Source organism: Ornithodoros turicata, chromosome 1 (genome assembly GCF_037126465.1).
Source record: "Ornithodoros turicata isolate Travis chromosome 1, ASM3712646v1, whole genome shotgun sequence".
Lineage (NCBI taxonomy): Eukaryota > Metazoa > Arthropoda > Arachnida > Ixodida > Argasidae > Ornithodoros > Ornithodoros turicata.
Window position 1 is genome coordinate 214,216,014 of NC_088201.1, and position 23,754 is coordinate 214,239,767.

At 45.8% G+C, this 23,754-nt stretch overlaps 2 protein-coding genes across 4 annotated transcripts in view; both read right to left on the reverse strand.

Moving 5' to 3' along the window:
- Positions 1 to 23,754, reverse strand: part of LOC135379039 (zinc finger protein ZFP2-like) — a 55,254-nt gene that overhangs the window by 27,012 nt on the left and 4,488 nt on the right. For 2 of the 3 annotated variants that reach the window (XM_064612285.1, XM_064612284.1), the window contains exons 3-6: positions 23,493 to 23,657; positions 18,398 to 18,562; positions 15,474 to 15,638; positions 4,961 to 5,125 (exon numbers count right to left, since the gene is read on the reverse strand). In XM_064612285.1, coding sequence (XP_064468355.1) covers positions 4,961 to 5,125; positions 15,474 to 15,638; positions 18,398 to 18,562; positions 23,493 to 23,657 — 660 coding nt within the window. The remainder of the gene's footprint in view (positions 1 to 4,960; positions 5,126 to 15,473; positions 15,639 to 18,397; positions 18,563 to 23,492; positions 23,658 to 23,754) is intronic. The other variant, XM_064612286.1, reaches the window with a different exon arrangement.
- Positions 7,564 to 8,770, reverse strand: LOC135379171 (putative nuclease HARBI1). Its single transcript, XM_064612415.1, has 3 exons — positions 8,189 to 8,770; positions 7,926 to 8,134; positions 7,564 to 7,870 (listed from the first exon to the last, which is right to left on the reverse strand). The coding sequence occupies exons 1-3, from the start codon at positions 8,768 to 8,770 to the stop codon at positions 7,564 to 7,566; spliced, it is 1,098 nt and encodes a 365-aa protein (XP_064468485.1).

The window sequence follows — 23,754 nt, forward strand, 5'->3', positions numbered from 1 at the left end:
AGCCGAAGCCAGACTCCAGATCAATCATCAGATGTACTCGATATGTCGATATACTCGGACATGCCTTTGTAACTATGTAATCATCAAACATTGTCTCTGACATGGTGTCAGAAGTGGGATTAGAAACAGCAGACAGAATACCTCAAGAAGAAACAATGTAGCGCAAAAGAACGGATAGAAGACGGCGCCGGAAAAGACAGGCAAGAAAATACGCTAGTAGGTATTCCGAAACTATGGCAGACTGTGGTCTGAAAACGCCCAAGCCTCTCGATGTGTCATCGCAGTCGCCGAACACATGGGACGATTGGCTACAGAGCTATGAATGGTATGCTACAGCCATACAACTGCACAAGAAACCCCCAGAAGTCCAAGTCGCCAACTTCATGACAGTTATCGGTCCGGACGCGCAGAATGTGTACAGAACGCTTTCCCTCAGCGATGAAGAAAAGAAGCAATTGGAAGTCGTGAAACAGAGATTCAAGGAACACTTCACGCCAAAAGCTAATCACGCCTATGAAAGATACAAGTTTAACGAAATGAAGCAGCAAGAAGGCGAGACGTTCAACGAGTTCCTTACCGCCGCACGACTCCAAGCGAAGAAATGTCAGTTTGGCGAGCTGACTGACGAGCTACTTAGAGACCGTATTATCGTCGGTATCAGGAACGACGACGTCAGAGAAAAATTACTGAGCGATCCGACGATCGATCTGCAGAAAACGGTCAACACGTGTAGGGGCAAGTGAACAGGCATCTCAACAGCTCAAAGAGATAGCGAACAAAGATACAAAGGTAGTGGACTCTATTACGAAGAAGAAAACGAAGAGTACACAAAAGATGGACACAGAGATGAAAGAGCAAACACAAAAAAAGATAGGACCAAGAAAAGCGTGTACGTTTTGTGGAAGGTTCCACAAACCTAGAGAATGCCCCGCATATGGCAAAACTTGTAACAAATGCCATAAGATGGGACACTTTGCAGCTGTGTGCCGAGCGAGCAGAAACTTAGCACAACACAACGTCCACACGATTGATGAACAACATGACACAGAAGAGATGTACGTGTCCGAATTGAAGACGGAGGAAAACAAGACAGCGTGGCATGAAGAAATCCAATTCAAACATGGAACCAAAGTCACTATGAAGTTAGACACTGGAGCCCAGTGCAATGTCCTCCCATACAAAGTAGTCCAAGAAATGGGATTACAGGTGTTTGAGACATCTGTTAAGAGGATCTCGTCCTACAGCAATCACAAAATTCCTGTGATTGGAGAAGTAAGAGCTACATGCATTGTACATGGACAGACAGTAGAGCTGAGATTCCTCGTTGTGGACTCGGATGTAACACCAGTTTTGGGTCATAACACGTGTGAGACCCTCAACTTGGTAAGAAGAGTGCACACTGTCCAAACAGTACAAGAGGACGACAAAATATTTCAAGGTATGGGATGCATAAAAGACTTTGTGTATGATGCTGACATAAAAGAGGAAGCAACTAAGACTTTGGTGAACAGGCCACCAAGAAAAGTTCCATATGCGATTATGGAGGAAGTTAAGCAGGAACTCCTCAGCATGGAACAGAAAGGAATAGTTGAAAAAGTCGTGGAACCAACACCATTTTGCAGCGAGATGGTCCTGGTGAAACAGAAAGGAAAAATAATGATCTGCCTCGACCCAACAGAACTCAATAAGGTTCTAATCAGACGTAACTACCCACTCAAGACTCTGGAAGAGATTGTTGCTCACCTCAGAGGTGCCAAGCGGTTCACTCTCTTAGATCTAAAGAAAGGTTTCTGGCAAATGAAAGTGTCAGAACGCACAAAGAAGTATCTGGCCTTCAGCACACCCTGGGGCAGGTACGGCTTCAAGAGAGTCCCATTTGGCATAGCTACAGCACCAGAGGTTTTCCAACAGGTTGTCAGCAGAATCCTAGAAGGTATGCCAAACACAGTCAACTCCATGGATGACATCCTATTGTATGCTGAAACAAGCGAGAAGCTACAAGAATATACACACAAAGTCATGGAAGCACTGAAAGAAGCCGGTGCAAAGCTCAACAGAGACAAGTGTGTGTTTGACAGCAATTCGGTCAAGTTTCTTGGTCATACGGTAACTGCAGATGGACTCAAGATTGACCAAGACAAAGTAGCCGCAATTGATCAAGTCAGGGAGCCAAAGAACAAGACTGAACTACAAAGGCTACTAGGTATGATACAGTACTTGCAAAAGTTTGTGTCAAACCTTGCAGACAAGACGGTACCACTCAGAAAGCTCATTACAAAGGATTCAGACTTCCTTTGGACGTCAGAACAGATGCAAGCGCTAGCAGAAATAAAACAGGCACTAAAGACTGCCCCGACGCTGCAGTATTACAACGTCAATGGCGCAGTAACCATATCGGTCGATGCCAGCTCCAAAGCCTTGGGAGCAGTGCTGTTACAAGAAGGAAATCCTGTCGCATATGCATCTGCAGCAATGACAGAAGCTCAGCAGAATTATCCACAAATCGAGAAAGAGGCACTGGCAATCAGATATGGGTGCAAGAAATTCCATCAATATATATATGGAAGACCACTGACCATTGAGACTGATCACAAACCAATAGAGAACATCGCAAGAAAGCCATTGAGTAGAGCACCTCCCCGATTACAAAGGTTTCTGCTGGATGTACAACAGTACGCACCAACAATAGTCTACAAGAAAGGAAAAGAGCTTGTCATTGCAGACTTGCTTAGCAGAGACTGTGTCGATAACGAGTCCGCCGACATTTGCACACAAGACCTACAACTCTTGGCAATAGCACCTATGTCGCCAGAAACGATGAACGAACTCAAAAAGGATCTTGCAGAAGACAAAGACATTCAAGAGATCATGGAAACCACAAAAAACGGCTGGCCAAGTGACACAAAAAGGCTCAGTGAAACACTAAAACTATACTGGTCCTTTAGAGATGAACTTGCAGTTTACGAGGACATACTTTTCAGGAATGACAGAATTGTCATCCCCAAAGCGTGGAGGAAAAGATTACTATCACAGATACATGCAGGACACCTTGGCAGCAACAGTTGCCTGAAAAGGGCACGAGAAACAGTATACCGGCCTGGCCTAACAACAGACGTCAGAAATTATGTAGAAAGATGTAAAACATGCCAAGCCACAGAAAGAAAACCAGCAAAGGAACCACTCCACATGAAAGAGATACCCGATCTACCCTGGGAAAGAGTGGCATCAGACCTATTCAGTTTTGAAGGGCAATCATATATTGCCATAGTAGACAGCTATTCGGGTTACCTGGATTTCAGAAAACTACGTGGAGAGTCTGCACAGGAAGTTGTCAATGTCATGAAGGAATGGTTAGCCACTCACGGTATACCAAAGGTCCTTGAAACCGACAACGGCCCCTGCTACACAGCGAAGGAGTTCAAGAACTTCACCAAAGACTGGGAATTCCATCATATCACCTCAAGTCCGAGATACCCACAATCTAACGGCCTCGCTGAACGAGCAGTGCAGACAGCCAAGAGTGTACTTCGAAAATGTGCCTTAGATGGAAGTGACATACAAATGGCCCTCCTCAACCTAAGAAACACACCAAGGAATGAAGGGCTGGGATCACCAGCACAGAGACTGTACAGCCGAAGAACAAAGACTACCATTCCAATGCACAGCAAACTACTACAGCCAAAGGTAATACAAGGTGTGAGACACAAATTGAATACAGAACGTGACCGGCAGAAGAGGTATGGTGATCAGCACACAAGGCAAGCACCGAAAATGGCTGTAGGCCAATCAGTCAAAGTGTGGGAAGGACACAGACACTGGATCCCTGGTACGGTCATACGACACTTGGACGAACCCCGTTCGGTAATTGTTAAAACACAGAAAGGTCTACATCGCCGCAATACATCTTTCGTCCGTCCAACAAAAGCAGAACAGCAGAGGACAGACACTCAGACAAGAAGTGCTGAGCACTGTGTGCCCCAGCAAGTCACCCATTCAACTTTTGACGACGACACAGAAGACGACAGAACTCTGACCAGGTCTGGTCGCTCTGTCAAGCCTGTCATGAGACTCAACCTCTAAAAAGAGAAAAAGGGGGATGTCATGATAGTAGGCGCACCTATCGCCATCGGCATCTCCAAGCCAAAGAAGGAGCCGAAGCCAGACTCCAGATCAATCATCAGATGTACTCGATATGTCGATATACTCGGACATGCCTTTGTAACTATGTAATCATTAAACATCGTCTCTGACACAGATTGATATTTTTGTTCAAAATACAGACATATCTTCATGAGGTTTCTGCTGTTACACCAACTTTTTGGTGTCCCAAAATCAATTTTAGGAATACATGGATAGCTTTGTTTACGAAACTTACATCATTCGATAGGGCATTCATTTGGCTATATTTTCCTATATAGCAACATATTTTGAAGTGATACTGTCAGCCACAAAAAATATTTGTCAAACCACCGTAAAATGTGTTAAACCGCATGTTGTTGCAAGACAGTTTTTCTACCCATAACTTTTAAATCTTTTATGGTTGCAGTATTCATTTAGCAATGCTGTCCTTAGGTGGCACATTGTTTTCATAAGGCTCTTATAATCTTCATTCGTTTCATTTTTTGTTAACTGTAGCACAAAAGAAGATTTTTAAGGGGAAGTTGGCCAAAAAGTGGCACTACAGCAGCTTTAAATTTCATATCTATCTTCCTGTTTCTGCACATTGCCTATCATTTAATGGAACGCGAACTACTCGAACTCGACTCGATACTCGAAACAGGGATTTGGTATTACTCGAACTCGACTCAAACTCGAAAATTTTGCTACTCGCACAGCCCTAAAAAAAATAAAAAACAGTTCTGTTGCATCATTCGTTTCTCACTGTACCTCTCTTTTTTGTGTGTGCATTCCCCACCGTTGAGTACACAGCAGTTTACGACAATTTTACCATAATTATTACCTTCTGACGCGGACACTCCGCAGTGCCGTTGCTGGACTTTGTGCTCCATTTGTTCCTGCCCTGCCAAGATTGCGACATTGTAAGGCTCCGTTTTCACTACTGTGATTGGTCGTTTATCTCCATCTCGGGGTTCTTCTTTAATATGACACATCCCAGGAGTCGCCCCTGAAGCGAAATTAAAGGGAGAGAAGTAAGACACATTGCGAAGCTCATGACAGTTTATGCAACCGAAGACACAAACAAGATAAAACGATAGGGTCTTCGGTTTTTTAGGGGAGACGCGGCAATTAAAATGGCGATTTTCATCAAAAAAGTCGATTTTTCAATATGTGTATTTTCGTAATACTCGCACCTTCACCTATCGTGTCACGAAGTGTTTCAGTCAAATTCGAGCTAGAAATTGATGAAATGCTTACTTTTGTAACACACCCTCGCGAAAAAGTGAGTAGAAATTACGCTCGGAAGGCTCTTACCCCCAAATTTTTAAATGTGACTTTCCTTTTGTAACTTTCCTTCCTTTCCCTAGGAACCGCGAAAGTCTCTTTCCCCAGAAGGCCGGTTTTTTCACCTAGTGATACTTTTGAATGCAGCTTCCACTTTCCTTACGAAAGGAAACGCGAACTGTTCTCGGAGCGAGTCTGGGAGTGAGAGTACACTTCCTTTTTGCCAGTTAATATGATGAAAGTAATAATATTTATCGATGATTTATCACTGAAATGTGTTTCTTAAACGTATTACCTCTTCCGTTTAATAAAATTTTGAACAGCGACGCTTCTTCGGGATCGGTTATTACGTCTAACACGTATTTGAATTGTGGTCTTGCAACATTGTACAAGCCGAACAAATCCAAGACGAGTCAAACGTTGCAAGACAGGTGGCGGGACGACCACGTGAGTTCAGACTTCAACCGTTCAACAATGTTCAACTGGCTCGTCAACCATGTCAAAACGAACGCCGTACATGACACCTGATGAAACAGACACCTTTCTCGAACTTCTACGGAAGTACAAGGGCATAGTGGAGAACAAGAAGACCGACAGTGTGTCGGCGAAGTCGAAACAGCAAGCGTGGGAGAAGATGGCTGCGGAGTTCAACAGTATACCTGGTGTAGTGCATCGGAATGTGAAACAATTGCGAAAAGTGTGGGACAATTTGAAGGGGAAGTGGAAAAAAGAAACAGCGAAAGGAGTGAGACACAGCATGCTGACAGGTGCGTACAACTGTTCCATTTGCTAGCTTTCGTTTGACATCACATGCATCGCAGAACACTGCAACTTCTTCTTGGGTTGTCAGGTGGTGGTGGACCTCCCTCCCCAATGGACCCGGTCCTCGAGCAAGTGGAGTCCATCGTCCCCCACATTGCCACAAGGATACACAACCCTTTCGATGGTGACCGCAACTGCTTGACTCCGGAAGTACGGAGTATTCTACTTCCCATGTTAGACGACCACAACGGGACGCAAATTGTAGAGCGAGGCAAGTAAATGACAGTACTAACTCTAAAACAGTAGTTTGGTTGGTTGGTTTGGTGCACAGTCATGAAGAAGCGACGAGAAGGTACGGGACAGTACAGATCCCAGACTTTTTCCTCCGACTTATTAATGATGCCATACACCTTATGTGTAAATCTACTCCAGTTACAATCACTTATATTGATGATGCTCTTTTTGCTAGTTCTTTGTTACATAGAGCTCACACGTGTTTGCTTTTCGCATTTTGTCATGTTTGTGCTCCACTTTTGCTGTTTTCTCTCTGCAGGCACCTTTCACACTGTGCCTGGATCGACAGGTGGTGCTCAGTTACAGTCTGAACATTCCACCTCTGACGACACCATTCTGGACGAAGCTACAACGACAGGTGGTGAAGGGACTCAGTTCCTCAGTTCAGGACCAGCTTCACATGATGCGTCCTCACACGCTATATCGAGCAGTGTACACTTAAGCGGTACATCCGTACCACCACGTGAATCATCAATGCCAACTAACACAACCAACACACAAAGAGAGCAGAGGTCATCCAGAGCAAGAAATGCTGTGCTTGAGAATGCTCTTTCTTCAGAATTGGAATCACGACGGGAGACGATGGCACAGGACAATATACGTAGAGACGCTGAGCACACGCTGAGGGTCAAGCTCATGAACGAAGAACACAAGCTAAAACTAAGGCACATGCGTATAATGCACAAACTGCAAGTCCAGTGTGTGCGTGAAGAAATTCAGGTGCATAAGATGAAGCAAAGACTGTTGGGGGAGCAGCTAACTCAAGATATGAACAAGCAAACTCGAGTGAACGTAACATGATTTAAAAGTACTGCCATATTTCATCGTGACTGCTTTTGTAAGCAGTTGTATGCATTTATCCATCTATGAATGTAATATAATGTAACAGTTCAGTGTACGTGTTTAATTCATTGCACATTCAATGGAAATATTTCACTCATTAAACATTTTTGTAGTCAAAGACAGTAGCAACAAGATTGATGTATTGAAATTAATGAATCACCATTGTTTTCTCTGCATGTACATAATTATCTTCCTTCAGTGAACAATGTAGATGACTTGAGGAAGCATGTAAAAAGATCATCAGGATCAAAGCTCGGTGCTCTAAGCATCGTCCTGGACGCGGGAAAAAACATTTTCAATTAGACGGCGCCTCATGTGTGCACCAAGCACAACGTCTGGGTAGATAGCAGATAGAGGACCCTCATCTTCTTGTATTTGCATGTTGTCCATTGGGCAGGGGTCGTTCCATACGCATGCGATGTTGTGTAGTGCTGCACAAGCGCAGATGAAAGCAGCTGACCGTTCAAGCCGCGTTTGGAGCTTCATTCTGAGGCATGGGAATCTTCTTTTCCACACTCCAAATGCTCTCTCTACTGAATTCCGCGTTTTAATGTGGCTTCGGTTGTATCTGCGGAAGGTAAAAATAATGACTGTCTAGATGACCATTATACTTTCTAGTTTACCTTCTTTCTGCTTGCGTTCTGGGGTCGCTCAGTGGAGTCATTAGAAAGGGCATGCATGGGTATCCTTGGTCCCCAAGCAAGATACCAGGCAGCATCCCTTCTTCGTACAGGACACGAGCTCTGCTGTTATCAAATATCCGACTGTCGTGCACTGACCCAGGCCAACTCGCAACAATGTCGAAGAATTGAAGCTCTGGACCAGTAATGGCCTACGCACAAACTTCAATTCGACTGGGGTACCTACACAACTTTGAAAATCTCACCTGTACGTTGATGGAGAAAACTCCCTTACGATTCCTGTAAACTTCGGCGTGCATCCCACCAGGGCTGTTTATAGGAACATGTGTGCAATCGATACAACCAGTGACGCCCTGAAACCCGGCAATCGAGTAAAAGCGCGTCATTACTGACGCTGCTTCGGATGCAAGAGGAAACCGGACATATTTTGGATAAAGTACAGAAGCGATGCGCCTCGTAACTGTCCAGATCGCGTTGCACGTTGCTGACTGTGATATTCCCACCAAATCACCAATAACTGTTTGAAAAGCGCCAGCACCATAGAAGCGAAGGGTCGCAAGCAGTTTCAGCAATGAAGGAAGAGGATGACCTCTGTTGTCTGTCGCACATTCGAGAGAAAGCTCACTCAAAATACGCAAGACAGACGACTTTGTGAACCGGTAACGAAGTAGGAACTCATCGTTCGAGTAGCACTCCATAGGATTCTCGCGGTCAAGCAGACGACGACGATCCGGACAAACCCGTGCATACAGCTTCCCCGAGCACAAATCACTTGCGCGTGAAGCAAATTCGAGAAAATCTACGAACGATTCATCGGGAGCTGCCATGTTGATTGACGTTGTGAAGGGAAAGTGCAAACGTAAGGTAGCCCCTCGGCAACCTTCCGAAGGGCGTTCCTTTCGCGCTTGCGAAAGGAGGGCAGAAAGGAAAGGAATGTTTAAAATTGAGCGGAAGGCTTGCTTTCGAAGGAAAGGTACTTTCGGAACGGAAAGTCGCATTCAAAAATTCGGGGGTTAGTATTCCACCGATTGCACGATAACTTTCCCACCGACCGGCGCCATCTTAGTATCGTTTGAAACACGAGAAATCCAGCTTCCTGATGGTCGTAGTTTCGCACTTCTCCGTCCGCAAACGAGGGAGCGGGGCGCCTGCGAAAAATGCCAAACTCGGGAAGTGATTGGCTCCCGAGAGCCACGTGGTCAGTCCGCTGCCCTCCTATTGGCGGAGACGGCATGCCACGCTCAAAATGCGCACTTTCGACGTTGCGCGCTGCGCGCTGCGTCGCCTGCTCCGGTTTCACGGCAGGTGTCTGTAAAGCGCGACCGCACCGATTTTACGTGCATTTTCGCTGCCAGGACAGCAGTATTAGATGGGTCTTCGTAAGTTCCGCAGGACACATAAGTTTGGAAAGCGCCGGAAAGCTCGGAATAAAGGGATTAGTAGTTCAATACCTGCAGCTGGCACTACTACAGGTGACGCAGATTTTGCCGATTCTGCGGCGCGACTGGCCCCCGAATGCGAACTTCAGGAATTGGCCACTGCTGAGCTTCTCGAGGACAGCCACGAGGCGTCTACCCCGCAACCTAAGTCCAACATTTTGCAACGGATCTCTGCACTACCTCCAGGTACGGAGGAAATTGCTGAACAGGAGCAGAGAAAACGTGACATTTTGGACGCCCTTTTCATCCACCTCTGCAACAAAGCGAAAATTTGTGCTTTTCAAGGAAGAGGATGTCAGCAGCGCAGCCACCGAATTTTCATTTTTCGTAGTGAACAAAAGTATGCTAAGCGACTTGCTCTCTGCAGCTAGCTGCAGCAGCTGTGGCAATGCACCCATCCGACTTGACACCACACATTGCCTGGGTCCGGCAACAAAAATGCAGTTATCTTGTGACAACTGCGGTATAATAATAAAGAGCAGTTGGTCCTCTCCTTGGATCGAAGGTGAACCCAGAAGGTAAACCCATTTCAAGTAAACGTACATGCTACGAGGGCTGTACAGACCATTGGGAGAAAGCAATCGACTATCGACGCCATCTTCTCCCAGATGGATATTTCACGTAGGGGGTTGCACCACAAGTAGAGCCTGAAGTTTTAGGGTTTAACCCCATTCTTCCCCAAATTTGCACCCTGAATTGAAGGTTGCCTCTTTAGGGTGAAACCCGATTTTTACCCGGCAAACTGTCCTCACTGAGACGTCTGTAGGAATGGACACTAGCTTGTTTGGCAACCGACACAGTTACATCACCATTTGTACCGAACCAGTTTGAGTAACTGAGCCCGATTTCTCCCCGAATTTAGCATACTGGCAGTTTTTTCTCCAGAATTCACACAAATTTAGTCCACACGTTTATTTACCACCCGAATTTAGAAAAAACATTTCCTGAAAACTTCAGGCTCTAATCACAAAAGTCATATCAGAGGCTTCAACGCAAGTACAGTCACCCTGCTGTTGTGTCAGCAGCGGCCACCAAGATTGAAGCAGAAAGTGCTCAAAAAGTGCACAAGATATACAAGGAACTTGGTGGAGCACCAGGGAATATTGATGTAATCTACGCTTCGACATGGATGACACATTAGTGTTGGCTGCATCATTGAACCATACTCTGGCCTCGTGCTCGACCACTGTGTCCTCTTCCAACTACTGCCAAGGTTGTGCTGTGGGACCCAGACCAGATGATGACAGTCACCCTCAGTGGCTTGAAAGCCACAGGCCTCACTGCCAAAAGAACACTGGAGCAAACGCTGGGCAGATGGAAGTGGAGGCAGCCCGAATCACGTTTGAACGGTCATACCAAAAACATACTCTGCGACGGTGATGGTCGAACATTCAGCGCCCTCAGCGAAGAGAAGGTACATAGATTCATCCCCATAAGGAAGCAGGAATAAGGCCCTTCTTTTTTTGCTGTACCAAATCCTGAATTCCGCAGCAGGGAACTATGAATTCTGCATTTTCCCGCGGTAAAAGGAAAATTGCCCTAGTTCAGACGGAAAATGCTCTCTGCTAGCTCTTAGTGTAGAGGGGACCAGAAACTTAGTCCAAAAACTTTTGCGACTTAGCATAACAAGGTACATTGTACTTTCTTCGGAGAAGGAGTGACGTTTGTCACTGACTATCAAATTGTACTTGCTGAGTGACCTCCCTGCATGTACAGAGTTTACTGTCACATGGAGTTACTTGACAGCTATGGACACCAAAGCAGGGGTCAGCGTTTGCATTCCACTCCAGAATCCCAGAGAGTTGAGGGTTAGAGAGAGGAGTTAGAGGGTTGTTCCAGCACACAGATGGGGCCTTATCCCGATTGGCACATCTACGCTGTAACGCAAGCTGACCCGGTGCGAGCAAAGTCCGTTCATCTCGCGCATAAACTGAGTTCAGCACGCGGTTTCTGCAAAATTCTGCGCAAAACCTCATATTCTGTGGCAGACCCCCAATCCGCAAATTTTTGCAGAATCTATGTTAACTATGTCCAAGTTTCAAGGTGATAATTTAAGCGGTTCTTTCTTTATGAATTTTTTCATATCCTCGTCTCGTGGAGAGGCTGGACAAGTAGAAAATTGTGATAGAAGTGTCCTTCAACTTGTCGTGCATTCCGAAATGTATGCTTCACATCGTGACAGTCTGCTTTTTTCAGATTTCCAGCGCAGCAATTCTCAGTCTCATTTTTTCTTCACATAGTCGTGATAGGTAAACCTAGAATGATTACAAATTATGATATTAGAAATAAATTGCTGAGGAACATCAACAAAGGGGAGTGTCACGATGTGCAGAAACTGTCTGTGAATCTTGCAAAACAAACGGCGTGAAAATAGAGCAAGTGGTTGTCAAGATATCTGCTCCACGAGGGAAGCAGAAAGCGAAAAAGTGCATCTTGAGAAAAAGCCCTCTAAAGTTTGCCAAATCATTTATTGCATCAAAATGCTCCGGGATTGTAGTCTTTCGTGTCACTTTGTAGACGGGCCTTCTCAGCCCTCTTGCCCTTTGCTTCATGAGCTTTTGCGGCCTTCTTCTGGCGTAGCCGGTCCTTCTCAGCTGCTCTACGAAGGGCATGCGCTCCAGGTTCAATCCCGATGGAGTTACAGAATTCTTTGTAGGTGCGCAAGGTCCCAGCATTATACCTGCAGATCGCTTCCTCCACAGCTGTCTGAGCTGCTATCAGTGACGAATGCTCATCTTTTGACTGGAGCGACCAGATAACCGAGTGCAAGCTCTCTGCAGCATTTTGGGTCCGCTTCCCCCTGCACCTGTCGAGAAGCTCTGGTTCGGAGAGGAGCTTGTATATCGGTAGGAGTGCTTCTGCAACGTGATTTCCCAGTCGATATTTATGTGCCGGCTGGGGCTGACCTTGGGCTTCGGCTGCACGATGCCTACACCAGCTTGTTGGCCCTGGCGGGCAAAACTCGTGGTGTGGCTTTTCATCAGTCGACGTGATATGGTGGAATGTGGCCATGACAGCCCGCTGCATATCTTCAACTTCTTCATTGTTCCTGAGTGCCAAACCATAATAGCTTGTTAGTTTTTTTATAAGGTCCTGGGTAAGGCCACCCCGTCCTCCAAGTGGTTTATCCTTCTTGCTTTTCGCAACTATGGAACGAAGTGCGGAATCCATACGCTTCTGCACAGGATTGATGCAGTCTTCTTTCCTTAGACGAATAAAGCCATACGTTTGGTCATCACAGAGGGCCAAAAATGTCCGACTGTCCCCGTCGCACACAATATTTGTGTAGCGCAAGCCATTCTTCTCAATGGAGCGTCTAAACATCTGCAGTGCAGCTTCAACCTCCATACCTGAAGAATTGACGTCAGTGTTCTTTTGGCACACATGTGCCTCTTTCCACTCGGCATAGCCATCATCCCCCTCCTTACGTTCTGTAGCACAACCATGACAATAGTTCGATAGTACTACCGAGTCCAATACGAGTCCTGTGAAAAACTCAATCACGGTACCCACACCGATGTGGGAAGTATGACCACGGGTCATCCACGACCCATCATATACAACTGTAATGTTTTTTGAGAACGTAGGGTCCATTTCTGTGTAAACATCCTTGACTGCAGCTACTGCATCTTGGAAGACGTTCTCTACAGCTGCAGAGGCAGCAGGCCCAAAAGTCTCCTTGAGGTGCTTCTGGAACGTCTTATGATGAAGACCGCGGTGTGAAACGTTCATTATCGACCAAAAGTCCGTCGGGGCAGTGGAGCTTTTGCCGACGCTCTTCATCGCTTGCATCGCTCTGAGATTCACTTCAAAAGCTCTACTGTCCTTCTTACGGGGGGAGGACCATTCTTTTGCAACTAATCCACACCTCAGGCACGTCAATTCCATTCTCACAGCCAGCCCATGTCTTGTGCCCGGCACTACAGTTAGTCCTGACTGCCGACACTGTTGACACAGTGTTCCGCTAAGCAGTGCGTTCAACGCTGACACTTGGCACACCACGAACTCTTCATCTTGTGCTGTATCAGTAGTTTCTTGGCTGACACCGATGAGTTGCAGTTTCCGCTCCGTCGCTGACATGGCGCTCAGCGAAGTTTGCACCGCCTCCGATGTCTCGCGCAACTGGTCCAGACTCACAAAACTTGGCTCCAAATGAGCCTGTATCGTCCGCCCGGTGCTTGTCGACGGTACTTGGTCGTCATTTGTACTCTCTGTGGTGCCAGATCGAGTGCTTGTAGGGTTAGCACCTTGCTGCGCATCAACAGGTGGTTCACTTTCGGTACTTTCAGAATGCGGCAAAGTAGTCGTCTTTTTCTTCTTCGCAGTCGGTGATTTCCGCTTTCGACTTGCAAAACTGTGAGCTGTTGCATATTTCTTCTGAAAGGACCGTCTCCCCATAGTTTTTCAGATAAGCTGGGCGACGTAGCGACGAAAACTAAGCAGAGCTACTTCCAAAACCAAGCGTCCATGCGGACGGAGAGCAGACAGTCCCGACGGAGACGGCGCCCGTTGCTAGGAGCAACCAGGGCGCAGGCCAATCTCAAGGCGCGCAGGATTCACGTGACGCGGGATGCCCAATCGGCGCGTAAGCAGATGCATACCAAGTTTTTCAGTTTGCTGCCTTCCTGCTCATTGGAGGGCGGCGACAAGCGGGAATTTTGAAGAGGAGAGAATCCCCTTTCCAACGATACCAAGATGGCGACGCTTCTCCGTTCCGTTCCGGAGTTACAGGCTTTCGAAAATCGCCAATTTTTCGTAAATTTTGGTGCGCTTTGCGCTACCTTGGTTCGTAAAAACATTTTTTTGACGCACTTTGCGTTCGTTTTCAGAAGAAATACTTTGGGATCGGATAGAACATAGACAAGATAGATTGAAACTATCATTTTCAGAAAATCCATTTTTTTGTCATTTTTCGCAAGTTGAAAGCCGTGTCCCCCCTTAAGCAGGAATGTGTAAACCATGTAAAAAAAAAAAAGAATAGGGACGGCACTGCGCAACCCTGTCGACAAGAACAAAAGCAAGGATCGAGGACTCAGTATGGGTGGGAAAGGACGTCTGACTCGGGGATTGATCAAGAAGCTCACCAATTATTACTGCTTGGCTATCAAGAGCAATGCTGGCGACATAGAAAAAAATGGAAAGGGCCATCGTGGCTAACATTTCATGACATCACTTCCACTGACAAGGACCCACACCATGAACTCTGCCCCCACAGGACAAGACTCCTGGTGCACATTCAATAGAGCCCCTGCAAGAGAAGAACCGCCCCCCCCCCCCACTTCAGTACAACTTGCCGCATCATGTCCGGGAGGACCTCTTCCCGATCTATAAGAGGTTCTCGGGAGGGAAGCTCCTTGAAAGATGCAAAGATGGAAAAACACAGAATGCTGTTGAAAGTCTGAACAATGTAGTTTGGATGCTCCGGTCAAAAACCCAGTCGCTCAGGCTGTGTGTAAGTTCAATGCTGGTTGTTGGAGGACAGTTCTTCACATTGCGTCCCAACTGGGGTTCAGCCCAGGTGCGTGCTCCCTTCATCGTGCGGCAGAAAAAGATACAGGGCGTGTAAGTTTTAAAAGAAGGCGGAACGTAAATTCCGGCCATCCGTTGGAAGGAAAGGTGCACCCACGACTCTGAAAAAAAAAATGCCAGACTCGAAAGACTACTGTCCGGGGGTGGTTTCTGAGGGGCTGCAGTAGGGATTAGTGAAAAATAGATGAAATAAAACTTCGCAGCTGGTTTTCCCAGCTTTTCATTTGCTTCAGATTGCCATCACGGCGAGCTTCACCGTATCTGAACAATTGAAGATGGAGCCTTCCTGTTTCTTGCCAGCAAATCCTGACACATTGAGGAGTGCAACAAAGCAATTAGTTTTTATGTATCTGATACAGAAAATTTTATAGAGCCCTTTTTGTCAAGCAGTATATCTGTAGAAAAACAGGACAACGGGTATTTAACGAGCTTTGACTGTTCATGCCTAATAAAAAAATAAACAGCTCTGTTGCATCATTCGTTTCTCTCTCTCTTTTTTTGTGTGTGCATTCCCAACCGTCGAGTACATAGCAGTTTACGACGATTTCACCATAATTATCACCTTCTGATGCGGACACCCCGCAGTGCCGTTGCTGGACTTCGCGCTCCATTGGTTGCTGCCCCGCCAAGGTTCCGACATTGTAAGGCTCTGTTTTCACTACTGTGATGGGTTGTTTATCTTCACCTCCAGGTTCTTCTTTAATATGACACATCCCAGGAGTCGCCCCTGAAGCGAAATTAAAGGGAGAGAAGTAAGACACATTGCAAAGCTCACGACTGTTTATGCATCCGAAGACACGGACAAAATAAAACGACAGGGTCTCGGGTTTTTAAGTTATGGATCTATACCACCAGCTCGCTTGCTAACTCTCTATCCTTTCGTTATCGTAACATGTGCTGTCCGTTAACATCACAATTCACTTTATGACCAAAATCTGTGGGAACGGCATTCGTCATACAGTCAAAGTCCTTTACAACGAACTCCACGGGGACGCGGGAAATATTCGTTGTAAAGGGGACTTCGTTAAAAAGGAATGTGCATCAATATTACAGTCTAGGCATTCCGCACTAGACGTGGACGGAAGTGGCGCGAACGAATACGGGGTCAAAGCCAAAATGAAGCTTTAGGTGTACTACTTCCATTCACAACTTCCTTCACAACCCGTCAATATATCGACGGAATTTCTGAACACGAGCTTTACGTTCTACCTGCAGCATGGCGTATTACGAACCACGAGGACGGACATGTCGTAACGGTTTGTTTACGTTACGCTTCGGGGAACCGATGAGCAGTGGCACCACCGTCGCGGGCGATGAGGTTCTGGTCGGAATGCCAAGCACCGTACGGCGATCCCCGATACCGTGAAAACTGCAAATTCTAGCAGCCTAACCACACCCAGCTTTACAACATGTGTAGGCGTAAGGAAACAGCAATTTATTTATCTCTGACTAAAGAACTCCGTAACTTTCTTCTGGGAAAGTTTGTTCAAGGCACTCCTTGAACAGTATGATTTGAGGCCGTCAAGCATGACAGGAAGGTTTGCACTTTTTCTAATATTTCCGCCGCGTCTCCTGCCGTAATCTTTGTCACTGGTGCTTGGTTTTCCTCGTCGCTGCTGTCCTCCTCTGCGTCTTCCATTGTGCCACGTGATTGTCGAGCTGGATTACCTCGCAAATGGCTGCATCACTGACCTCACTGTCACTTCATCATCCGCAGTGATGAAAGTCTGTCGGCGTAAGTCCCTCAGGAATGCCAAACGCGTCCATGCAGCCATCCCACGCGTCAAGGATCAACGTGTCGTCCTCGTGCGACATCTCCGCTTCATTCATGCTGACTTCCTGCGTGAAACCGGCTTTCCTCCAGCAGTTCTTTACAACCTCTGATGTCACGTTCCGACAGGCTCCGGTTATCATCTCGATATCCTGACGCACGTTGATCTCGGTGGGCCTCTGAACTTCGTTCTCGATGTTAAGTAAGATTCGCTCGAGCATCCTTTTCCGGTAGTACACCTTCCTCGAGCGAATAATCCCCTGGTCCGGCGGCTGGAGCAAGGACGTGCAGTTCGGCGGCAGCGTCACAACCTTCACATTTGTCATTCTCGGAAAGCTTCGAATGAGCGGAACAGTTGTCAAGCGCGAGGGCGATCTTCTTCTTCTCTCTTTCCATCTTGTTATCGAGCATGGCCAGCTAGTCGGTAAATGCAGTGTACTCTCGTTATTATGACCATGGTCGTTCCCGAAAATTTTGGTCATAATGCGTAATTGTCATATTAACGGGGGGGATTTGCAGAGGTTTCACTGCATTGTTCCCCAGGAGTATGGTCGTAAAGCGCGTATGTCAGATTATCGGAGGTCATATTAACGAGGGTTCACTGTATCTCCGTTGTCATCCATGCCTTCTTGTTCCAGTAATGATCAGCTGGGAGGCTGATGACACGCTTAAAAGCGCGTGGGTTGCGGGACTTGCCGAATGACCAGCGGCTTCAGCTTTGCGGAGCCCGTCATGTTGCAACGCAGAAGGACCGCAATCTTCTCCTTTTTACTTCTTCCTGCCTTTGCACTTCTCACCTTTTACGGCCATCGTGCGCTCGGGCAACAGTGCTGAAGAAGAGTGCAGTCTCGTCGGCGTTGAACACGTCCTCGGGGGTGGTACTCCGAGAGTAGTTTCGCAATTTCTTGCTCTCTCCATCCCACAGCGATGGTTTGAGGAGCGGACTTTTCTCCGCCGGCGAGTCCTCTAAACGCAATGTCATGCCGAGCACTAAAGGCCCGGAGCGATCCTTCAGAGCCCTTCAACTTGTCATCAACGCCGTATAAATGCACGAAAAATCTCTGGCCTTCGCGCACAACATGGGTCCAAACACTGGTATGTTCTGGGATCGCCCTTCCAGAAACCGCTTGTACACCGCCTTATCGACGTCTTCGAAGTTAGCAGCTCGCATTCTTTTCCGTGATGGTGCACCTCTGCTGTTGCCGTATTCCCTTTCAAGCTTGGCCCGGTCTTTTAGGAACATTGACAGTGTGGATGCGCCGATTCCGAACTCCCTGGCTATTTCTTTCTTCCGGTGTCAACCGCATTCAAAACGGCCATTCTCTCCTCTAAGGAGAACTGCTTTCGTGTCGTGGACGCTTGTTTGTAGCCATCGCAGACGACTGGCGATCTCTGGCGGCAGACTAGCCTTATGAACACCGGTCAGCTTCTCCCCCTTTTTAACACGCCCGAAAGGGTAATTAACCTTCATCTCTAGCACGTGTTATGCCCCATTCAACCCGGTCAGGCCAGCAGTCATCAGTCCCTTTTCGTTATAAAGGTGTTCGTTGTAAATAACTGACTGTATTAACGAGCTTTGACTGTTCGTGCCTAATAAAAAAATGAAAAACAGTTCCGTTGCATCATTCGTTTCTCACTGTACCTCACCTTTTTGTGTGTGCATTCCCCACAGTTGAGTACACAGCAGTTTACGACAATTTTACCATAATTATCACCTTCTGACGCGGACACTCCGCAGTGCCGTTGCTGGACTCTGTGCTCCATTTGTTCCTGCCCTGCCAAGATTGCGACATTGTAAGGCTCCGTTTTCACTACTGTGATTGGTTGTTTATCTTCATCTCGGGGTTCTTCTTTAATATGACACATCCCAGGAGTCGCCCCTGAAGCGAAATTAAAGGGAGAGAAGTAAGACACATTGCAAAGCTCGTGACAGTTTATGCGACCCAAGACACGGACAAAATAAAACGATAGGGTCTCAGGTTTTTAAGTTATGGATCCAGAGAGTCGAACCGAACCCAAACCGAAAACCGTTATTAACCGTTATTTTTGGCCGAACCGGAACGGAACGCAACGGAACCGAACAGTCGACGCCATCTTGGAGCTGAACCGGAACTAAACCGTTAAATAAATACCGGTAACCGGTACATACGGAACTAAGCGAGGAAACAACAAAACAAACCCTCAAAGCACACACAAAGCCTCAAACGCCCGGAAATATTGGTATTGGTACGGGCAGAGGTTTGCATATTGTGCATGAACATAAAACTACTTTTTCTTCTTTTATTAGCTTCTTAGCCTTAATGTTGTTTGCCGAAAAAGTCGTGCCGTGCAGGAATGCTCTAGATTTGCTGGAGTCGCGAAATATATACAAATATGGTAACTTAAAAGTGTTATGACTATTAACGTCTAGGACATAGACAATTAGACATTAATGTATATAAGGATTAGGGGTCAACGACAGCCTTGGGTAGCATTCATGAAGTGACATACACAGCTATACATGGAGTCCACCCTAACTGACACATATCGCGTGTGAGCTTACATAAGAAAATTACAAGGTAAAGGGTCAGCCACACTGTTAAAACAGAACTTCACCACATAGCACGCTCCTAGCCAACCTTCATTCCGAATGATATCATTCTATGCATTGATTTGTTGAAAATGGGAGGAGGCGCCTATCTGGGACACATTATCTTTAGGGCCCTCGGTTTTCGGGTAAAACCCGATAAAGACGTTTTTACCCCCCGATTTACATCAAAATAGTTCGGGTTTAACCCGTAAACCGGGCTTGCGAAAGTGCAAATCAAGGACTTGATCCGCACACGCGCGAACTACGGCAATCACGCGACCGCTCCCGACTTGCTCCCGACCGCGCCGCGTCTTGCTGGTGAAGTAAACAAAACACGTCGGGTTTGGGTTTGTGGACGCTTGCATGCAGGTCCGATTTCTAGCGTGAAAAATGTTCCTTTGGTAGGCGTCACTATTTGAAAGTTGGCTTCACCTAACACTTCCGTGTATTGCGGTCAAGCCCACTTCAGCGAATGCTTAGTGCTGCTGTACGTTTGTAGATTTAGCGGAACTTTTCGATTCATTTATTTGTGTTACGGGAAAGCCAACTTTAACCCATGACATCATACACTTTGTTTAGTGATATATTAGGTTAGATTAGTGCGGCTGTGGCAGCTTGCCTCGCACTCCCAACTTCATTATTGAGGCGGCCATGGTCCTATTAATCTAACCTAACTTCACTAAACTAACCTAAGACATCAACTTGGTTAGTTTAGAGATAAGTTAGATTAATGGGGCCATGACAGCGTCCCTTGTCCCTCAAAATCAGTTTCAATAATGAGGTGAAGCCGCCTTGCAGAATGGCAACGCCAACCAAAGTAATACCCTGGTTTCGTACCAAAAATGTTGTATGTTTTTCACACCCGAAGAAATGTAGTCTGCTACATGAAAGCTTGTGTCAATAAGTAAGTTGAAAACTTCAGTGTTGGATTCTGTACTGTTAGTGCTTTCCGTGGACGTCGGCGAGACCCTTTCTTGTGCTGTTACCATAAACAAAATACAGAAACCGACACTGAAGACCTTCGGTGTCGGTTTCTGTATTTTGTTTGTGATCTACAGGACTTGACTCCCCTCTTCATATACGATTGTGCTGTTACCAAAAATAGCAAAGGAATCAAGAAAAATCACGCTAAACAGCGAAGAAAAAAGAGTTAAGGAACGCTCGGCGTTCCTTGAAGTGGGTTTGCCCGCAATACACGGAAGTGTTAGGTGAAGGCAACTTTCAAGTCTTGTAGGGAGTATCTTGTATCAGCAAAGTATGCGGAGTAGAAAAGAGGATGCAGCAACAGCCAACAATATCCGAGGCATACCAACGCGAGCGCGAGCATGCTCTCAACACTCATCGATGGATGATGCTTTACTGAACATGCAACTTATTCTTTCTATAAACAGGGGCCAGTGCAAGCCTTAGTGGTTATACAGTGAATTATCTACCAGTCTCTTAATAAATATTCTTTCACTTAATTTCAACACTCCACAGACCAACCGCTGTGGAGTCACTCATGATATCAGTTGTCTCGCGATGTAAACCCCAAATTATTAATTAATTAATTTCAACACATAAAAGTATCTTTTTCTTTTTTCACCCGAAAATACATCACTTCTCAGTATATCACCCGATTTTACCCTGTTTGGCAGGTCCTGATTTTCAACCCGATATTTACCCCCCGATTTTCACAAAAAATAAAACCCGAAAACTGAGGGCCCTAATTATCTTGTCCCAGATAGGCGCCTCCCCCTTGTTTTGAACAAATCAGGACGCAGAATTATATTATTCGGAATGATGGTTGGCTAGGAGCGTGCTATGTGGTGAAGTTCTGTTTTACCAGTGCACCCTCATGGTGGTCAGAATGAACAACAACAACTTTATTTAAGGTTAAGAACATATCAAAGTTGGTTTTCTTTGTACACTTGAAATTTAAGAGGTGAAAACAAATATACAGGGTGTTTCAAAAACCTTTCAGTCGGACTTTATAAAAAACAGGGCGACGGAAAAATACGAGGTAAATGGCATTTGTGTGGCAACTGAATTTGCCATCTTTCAAAAATATTTTAATTAAAAGAAATTGAATTTCTTTAATTGAACTCCAAAATTTCTTAAGTCAACCTAACGTTTTTTTTACTGAATTAGAGAGCCCGTAGCAAACTTAGTCAGATCCACCAAGAAATTCGCTCGATATTGCAAATAGAACTGCCCCCAAAAAGTCCCGAAATTGAGAATTGAGACAGCGCACAAAATCAGTCGCAAAGACGCGCGGAGAGCCTGACATGCTCCTGCCAGGCTCTCAAATTCTGTAAAAAAAACGTTAGGTTGACTTGGGAAATTTTGAAGTTCAATTAAAGAAATTCAATTTATTTTAATTAAAATCAAATTAAGATATTTTTGCAAGGTGGCAAATTCAGTTGCCGCACAAATGCTGTTTACCCCGTATTTTTCCGTCGCCCTGTTTTTTTATAAAGTCCGAATGACATGTTTTTTGAAACACACTGTATATATATACAGGGTGTCCCAGAAAACGTGTCATTGAATTATAATAAAAAAACTACACTACCTAGAGTCATGCGGTGAATGGCATTTGTTCTTACTGGGTTTTTGCCACCTCCTCATGTGAATGTCGTGTAACGTAAGTTTAATTATGTTAATTTTTGCGAGCTTAAGTTGGAAATTTGACTAGTAAAGGTAACTTTTTTACATTGACACGCCACACGAGGGGGGAAACGGTTACAAGCCGTCAGGTGACCTCATTTTTGATAAGATAGCTCTGATTCCCGTACTCACCGCGCGTGTTCGTTCTGTGGGTAAGGCTTGTAGCCCTTTCCCCCCTCGTGTGGCGTGTCAATGTAACCGCCTTTCTTCACAGCTTTGCGCTCAAACTACGAGCCGTCAAAAAAGAGGGGGAGCCAAGGGCTCATTTCCACGGATTTTTGGCAAATTTATTTCGGCAATTGCCATTGCATTACAAGTGGGATTATGTGCTATACTGAGTAAAATGACCACGGGGAACCCATTTCCGCAAAGAAAACGTTAGGTTGCCTTGAAAAATTTCGGAGTTCAATTCAAGAAATTAACTTTCCGTCAATTGAAATGAAATAAAAATGTTACCAATATGTGGCAAAAGTTATTGGCAGAAAAAAAAATCCCTCGACCGCATGTCTCTCCCGCGCCTACGTTTTTTACTATGGATTTCTACCATGGTTGGTGGACCACTCGGTACATATTTTAATTCCGTGTTATAGTGCCGCGAAGACACTGTGGCTATGAGCGGCGTACAGACGTGGACAGATGGAGAGAGGACAGCAGGAAGTAGTGGGGGACAGGGGGTTTAGTATGCGTCCTGGGCCGACTTCTGGGCCAACGGCGACATGGTTGCACGGCGACGGTCAGTGATAACCAATCCAATTTAATAAAAAAATGTCAACCCCCATGCCTGAGAGCTATAGCCAATCCAACTACCATGAAGCGTCGAAAAAGAATGAAACGACGTGTCATGAAGTAACGGCTACCGAAAGTAGCGGCTGTCATGAAGCGTCGTTCGCTGCTTAAAGTGTATTCGCGTCTACCGACCGGTAATCAATAATTTCAATGACTTAAGAGACTTAGGCTAAGGGAGCAGGCTTGGTTAATTAACTGTTATATTCCTGCCGAGATTCTGTAAACAACACGGTGGGTTTGTTAACTACCGCGACACGAGCTAAACATGCTGTAGCAGTCAACCCAAAGTGGTAATTCATGGTTATGCTCCTATCGTAACCACTACTAATCATATCTTTCATATCGCGCAAAATCTTTCAAGTGTAATTTAACATGCCTGTTGTGCTTTATTCCCACCCTTGGCTCCTGAACCGGTTTGGGAACCGAACCGTTTGAAAAAAACCGGTTCGAACCATTATAGTTGCTTTCCGGAGCTGAACCGGAGCTGAACCCTTATAGTCGAACCTAAACCCGAACCGAACCGATAAACGTTACTCTCTGTATGGATCTATACCACCAGCTCTCTTGCTACCTCTCTATCCTTTCGTTATCATAACATGTGCTGTTCATTAACATCACAATCCACTTTATGACCAAAATCCACGAGAATGGCATTCGTCATATTAACGAGCTTTGACTGTTCGTGCCTAATAAAAAAATAAACAGTTCCGTCGCATCATTCGTTTCTCTCTGTACCTCTCTTTTTTTGTGCGTGCATTCCCCACCATTGAGTACATAGCAGTTTACAACAATTTTACCATAATTATCACCTTCTGATGCGGACACTCCGCAGTGCCATTGCTGGACTTTGTGCTCCATTTGTTCCTGCCCTGCCAAGATTGCAACATTGTAAGGCTCCGTTTTCACTACTGTGTTTGGTTGTTCATCTTCGTCTCGGGGTTCTTCTTTAATAGGACACATCCCATGAGTCGCCCCTGAAGCGAAATTAAAGGGAGAGAAGTAAGACACATTGCATAGCTCATGACAGTTTATGCAACCGAAGACATGGACAAGATAAAACGATAGGTGCAG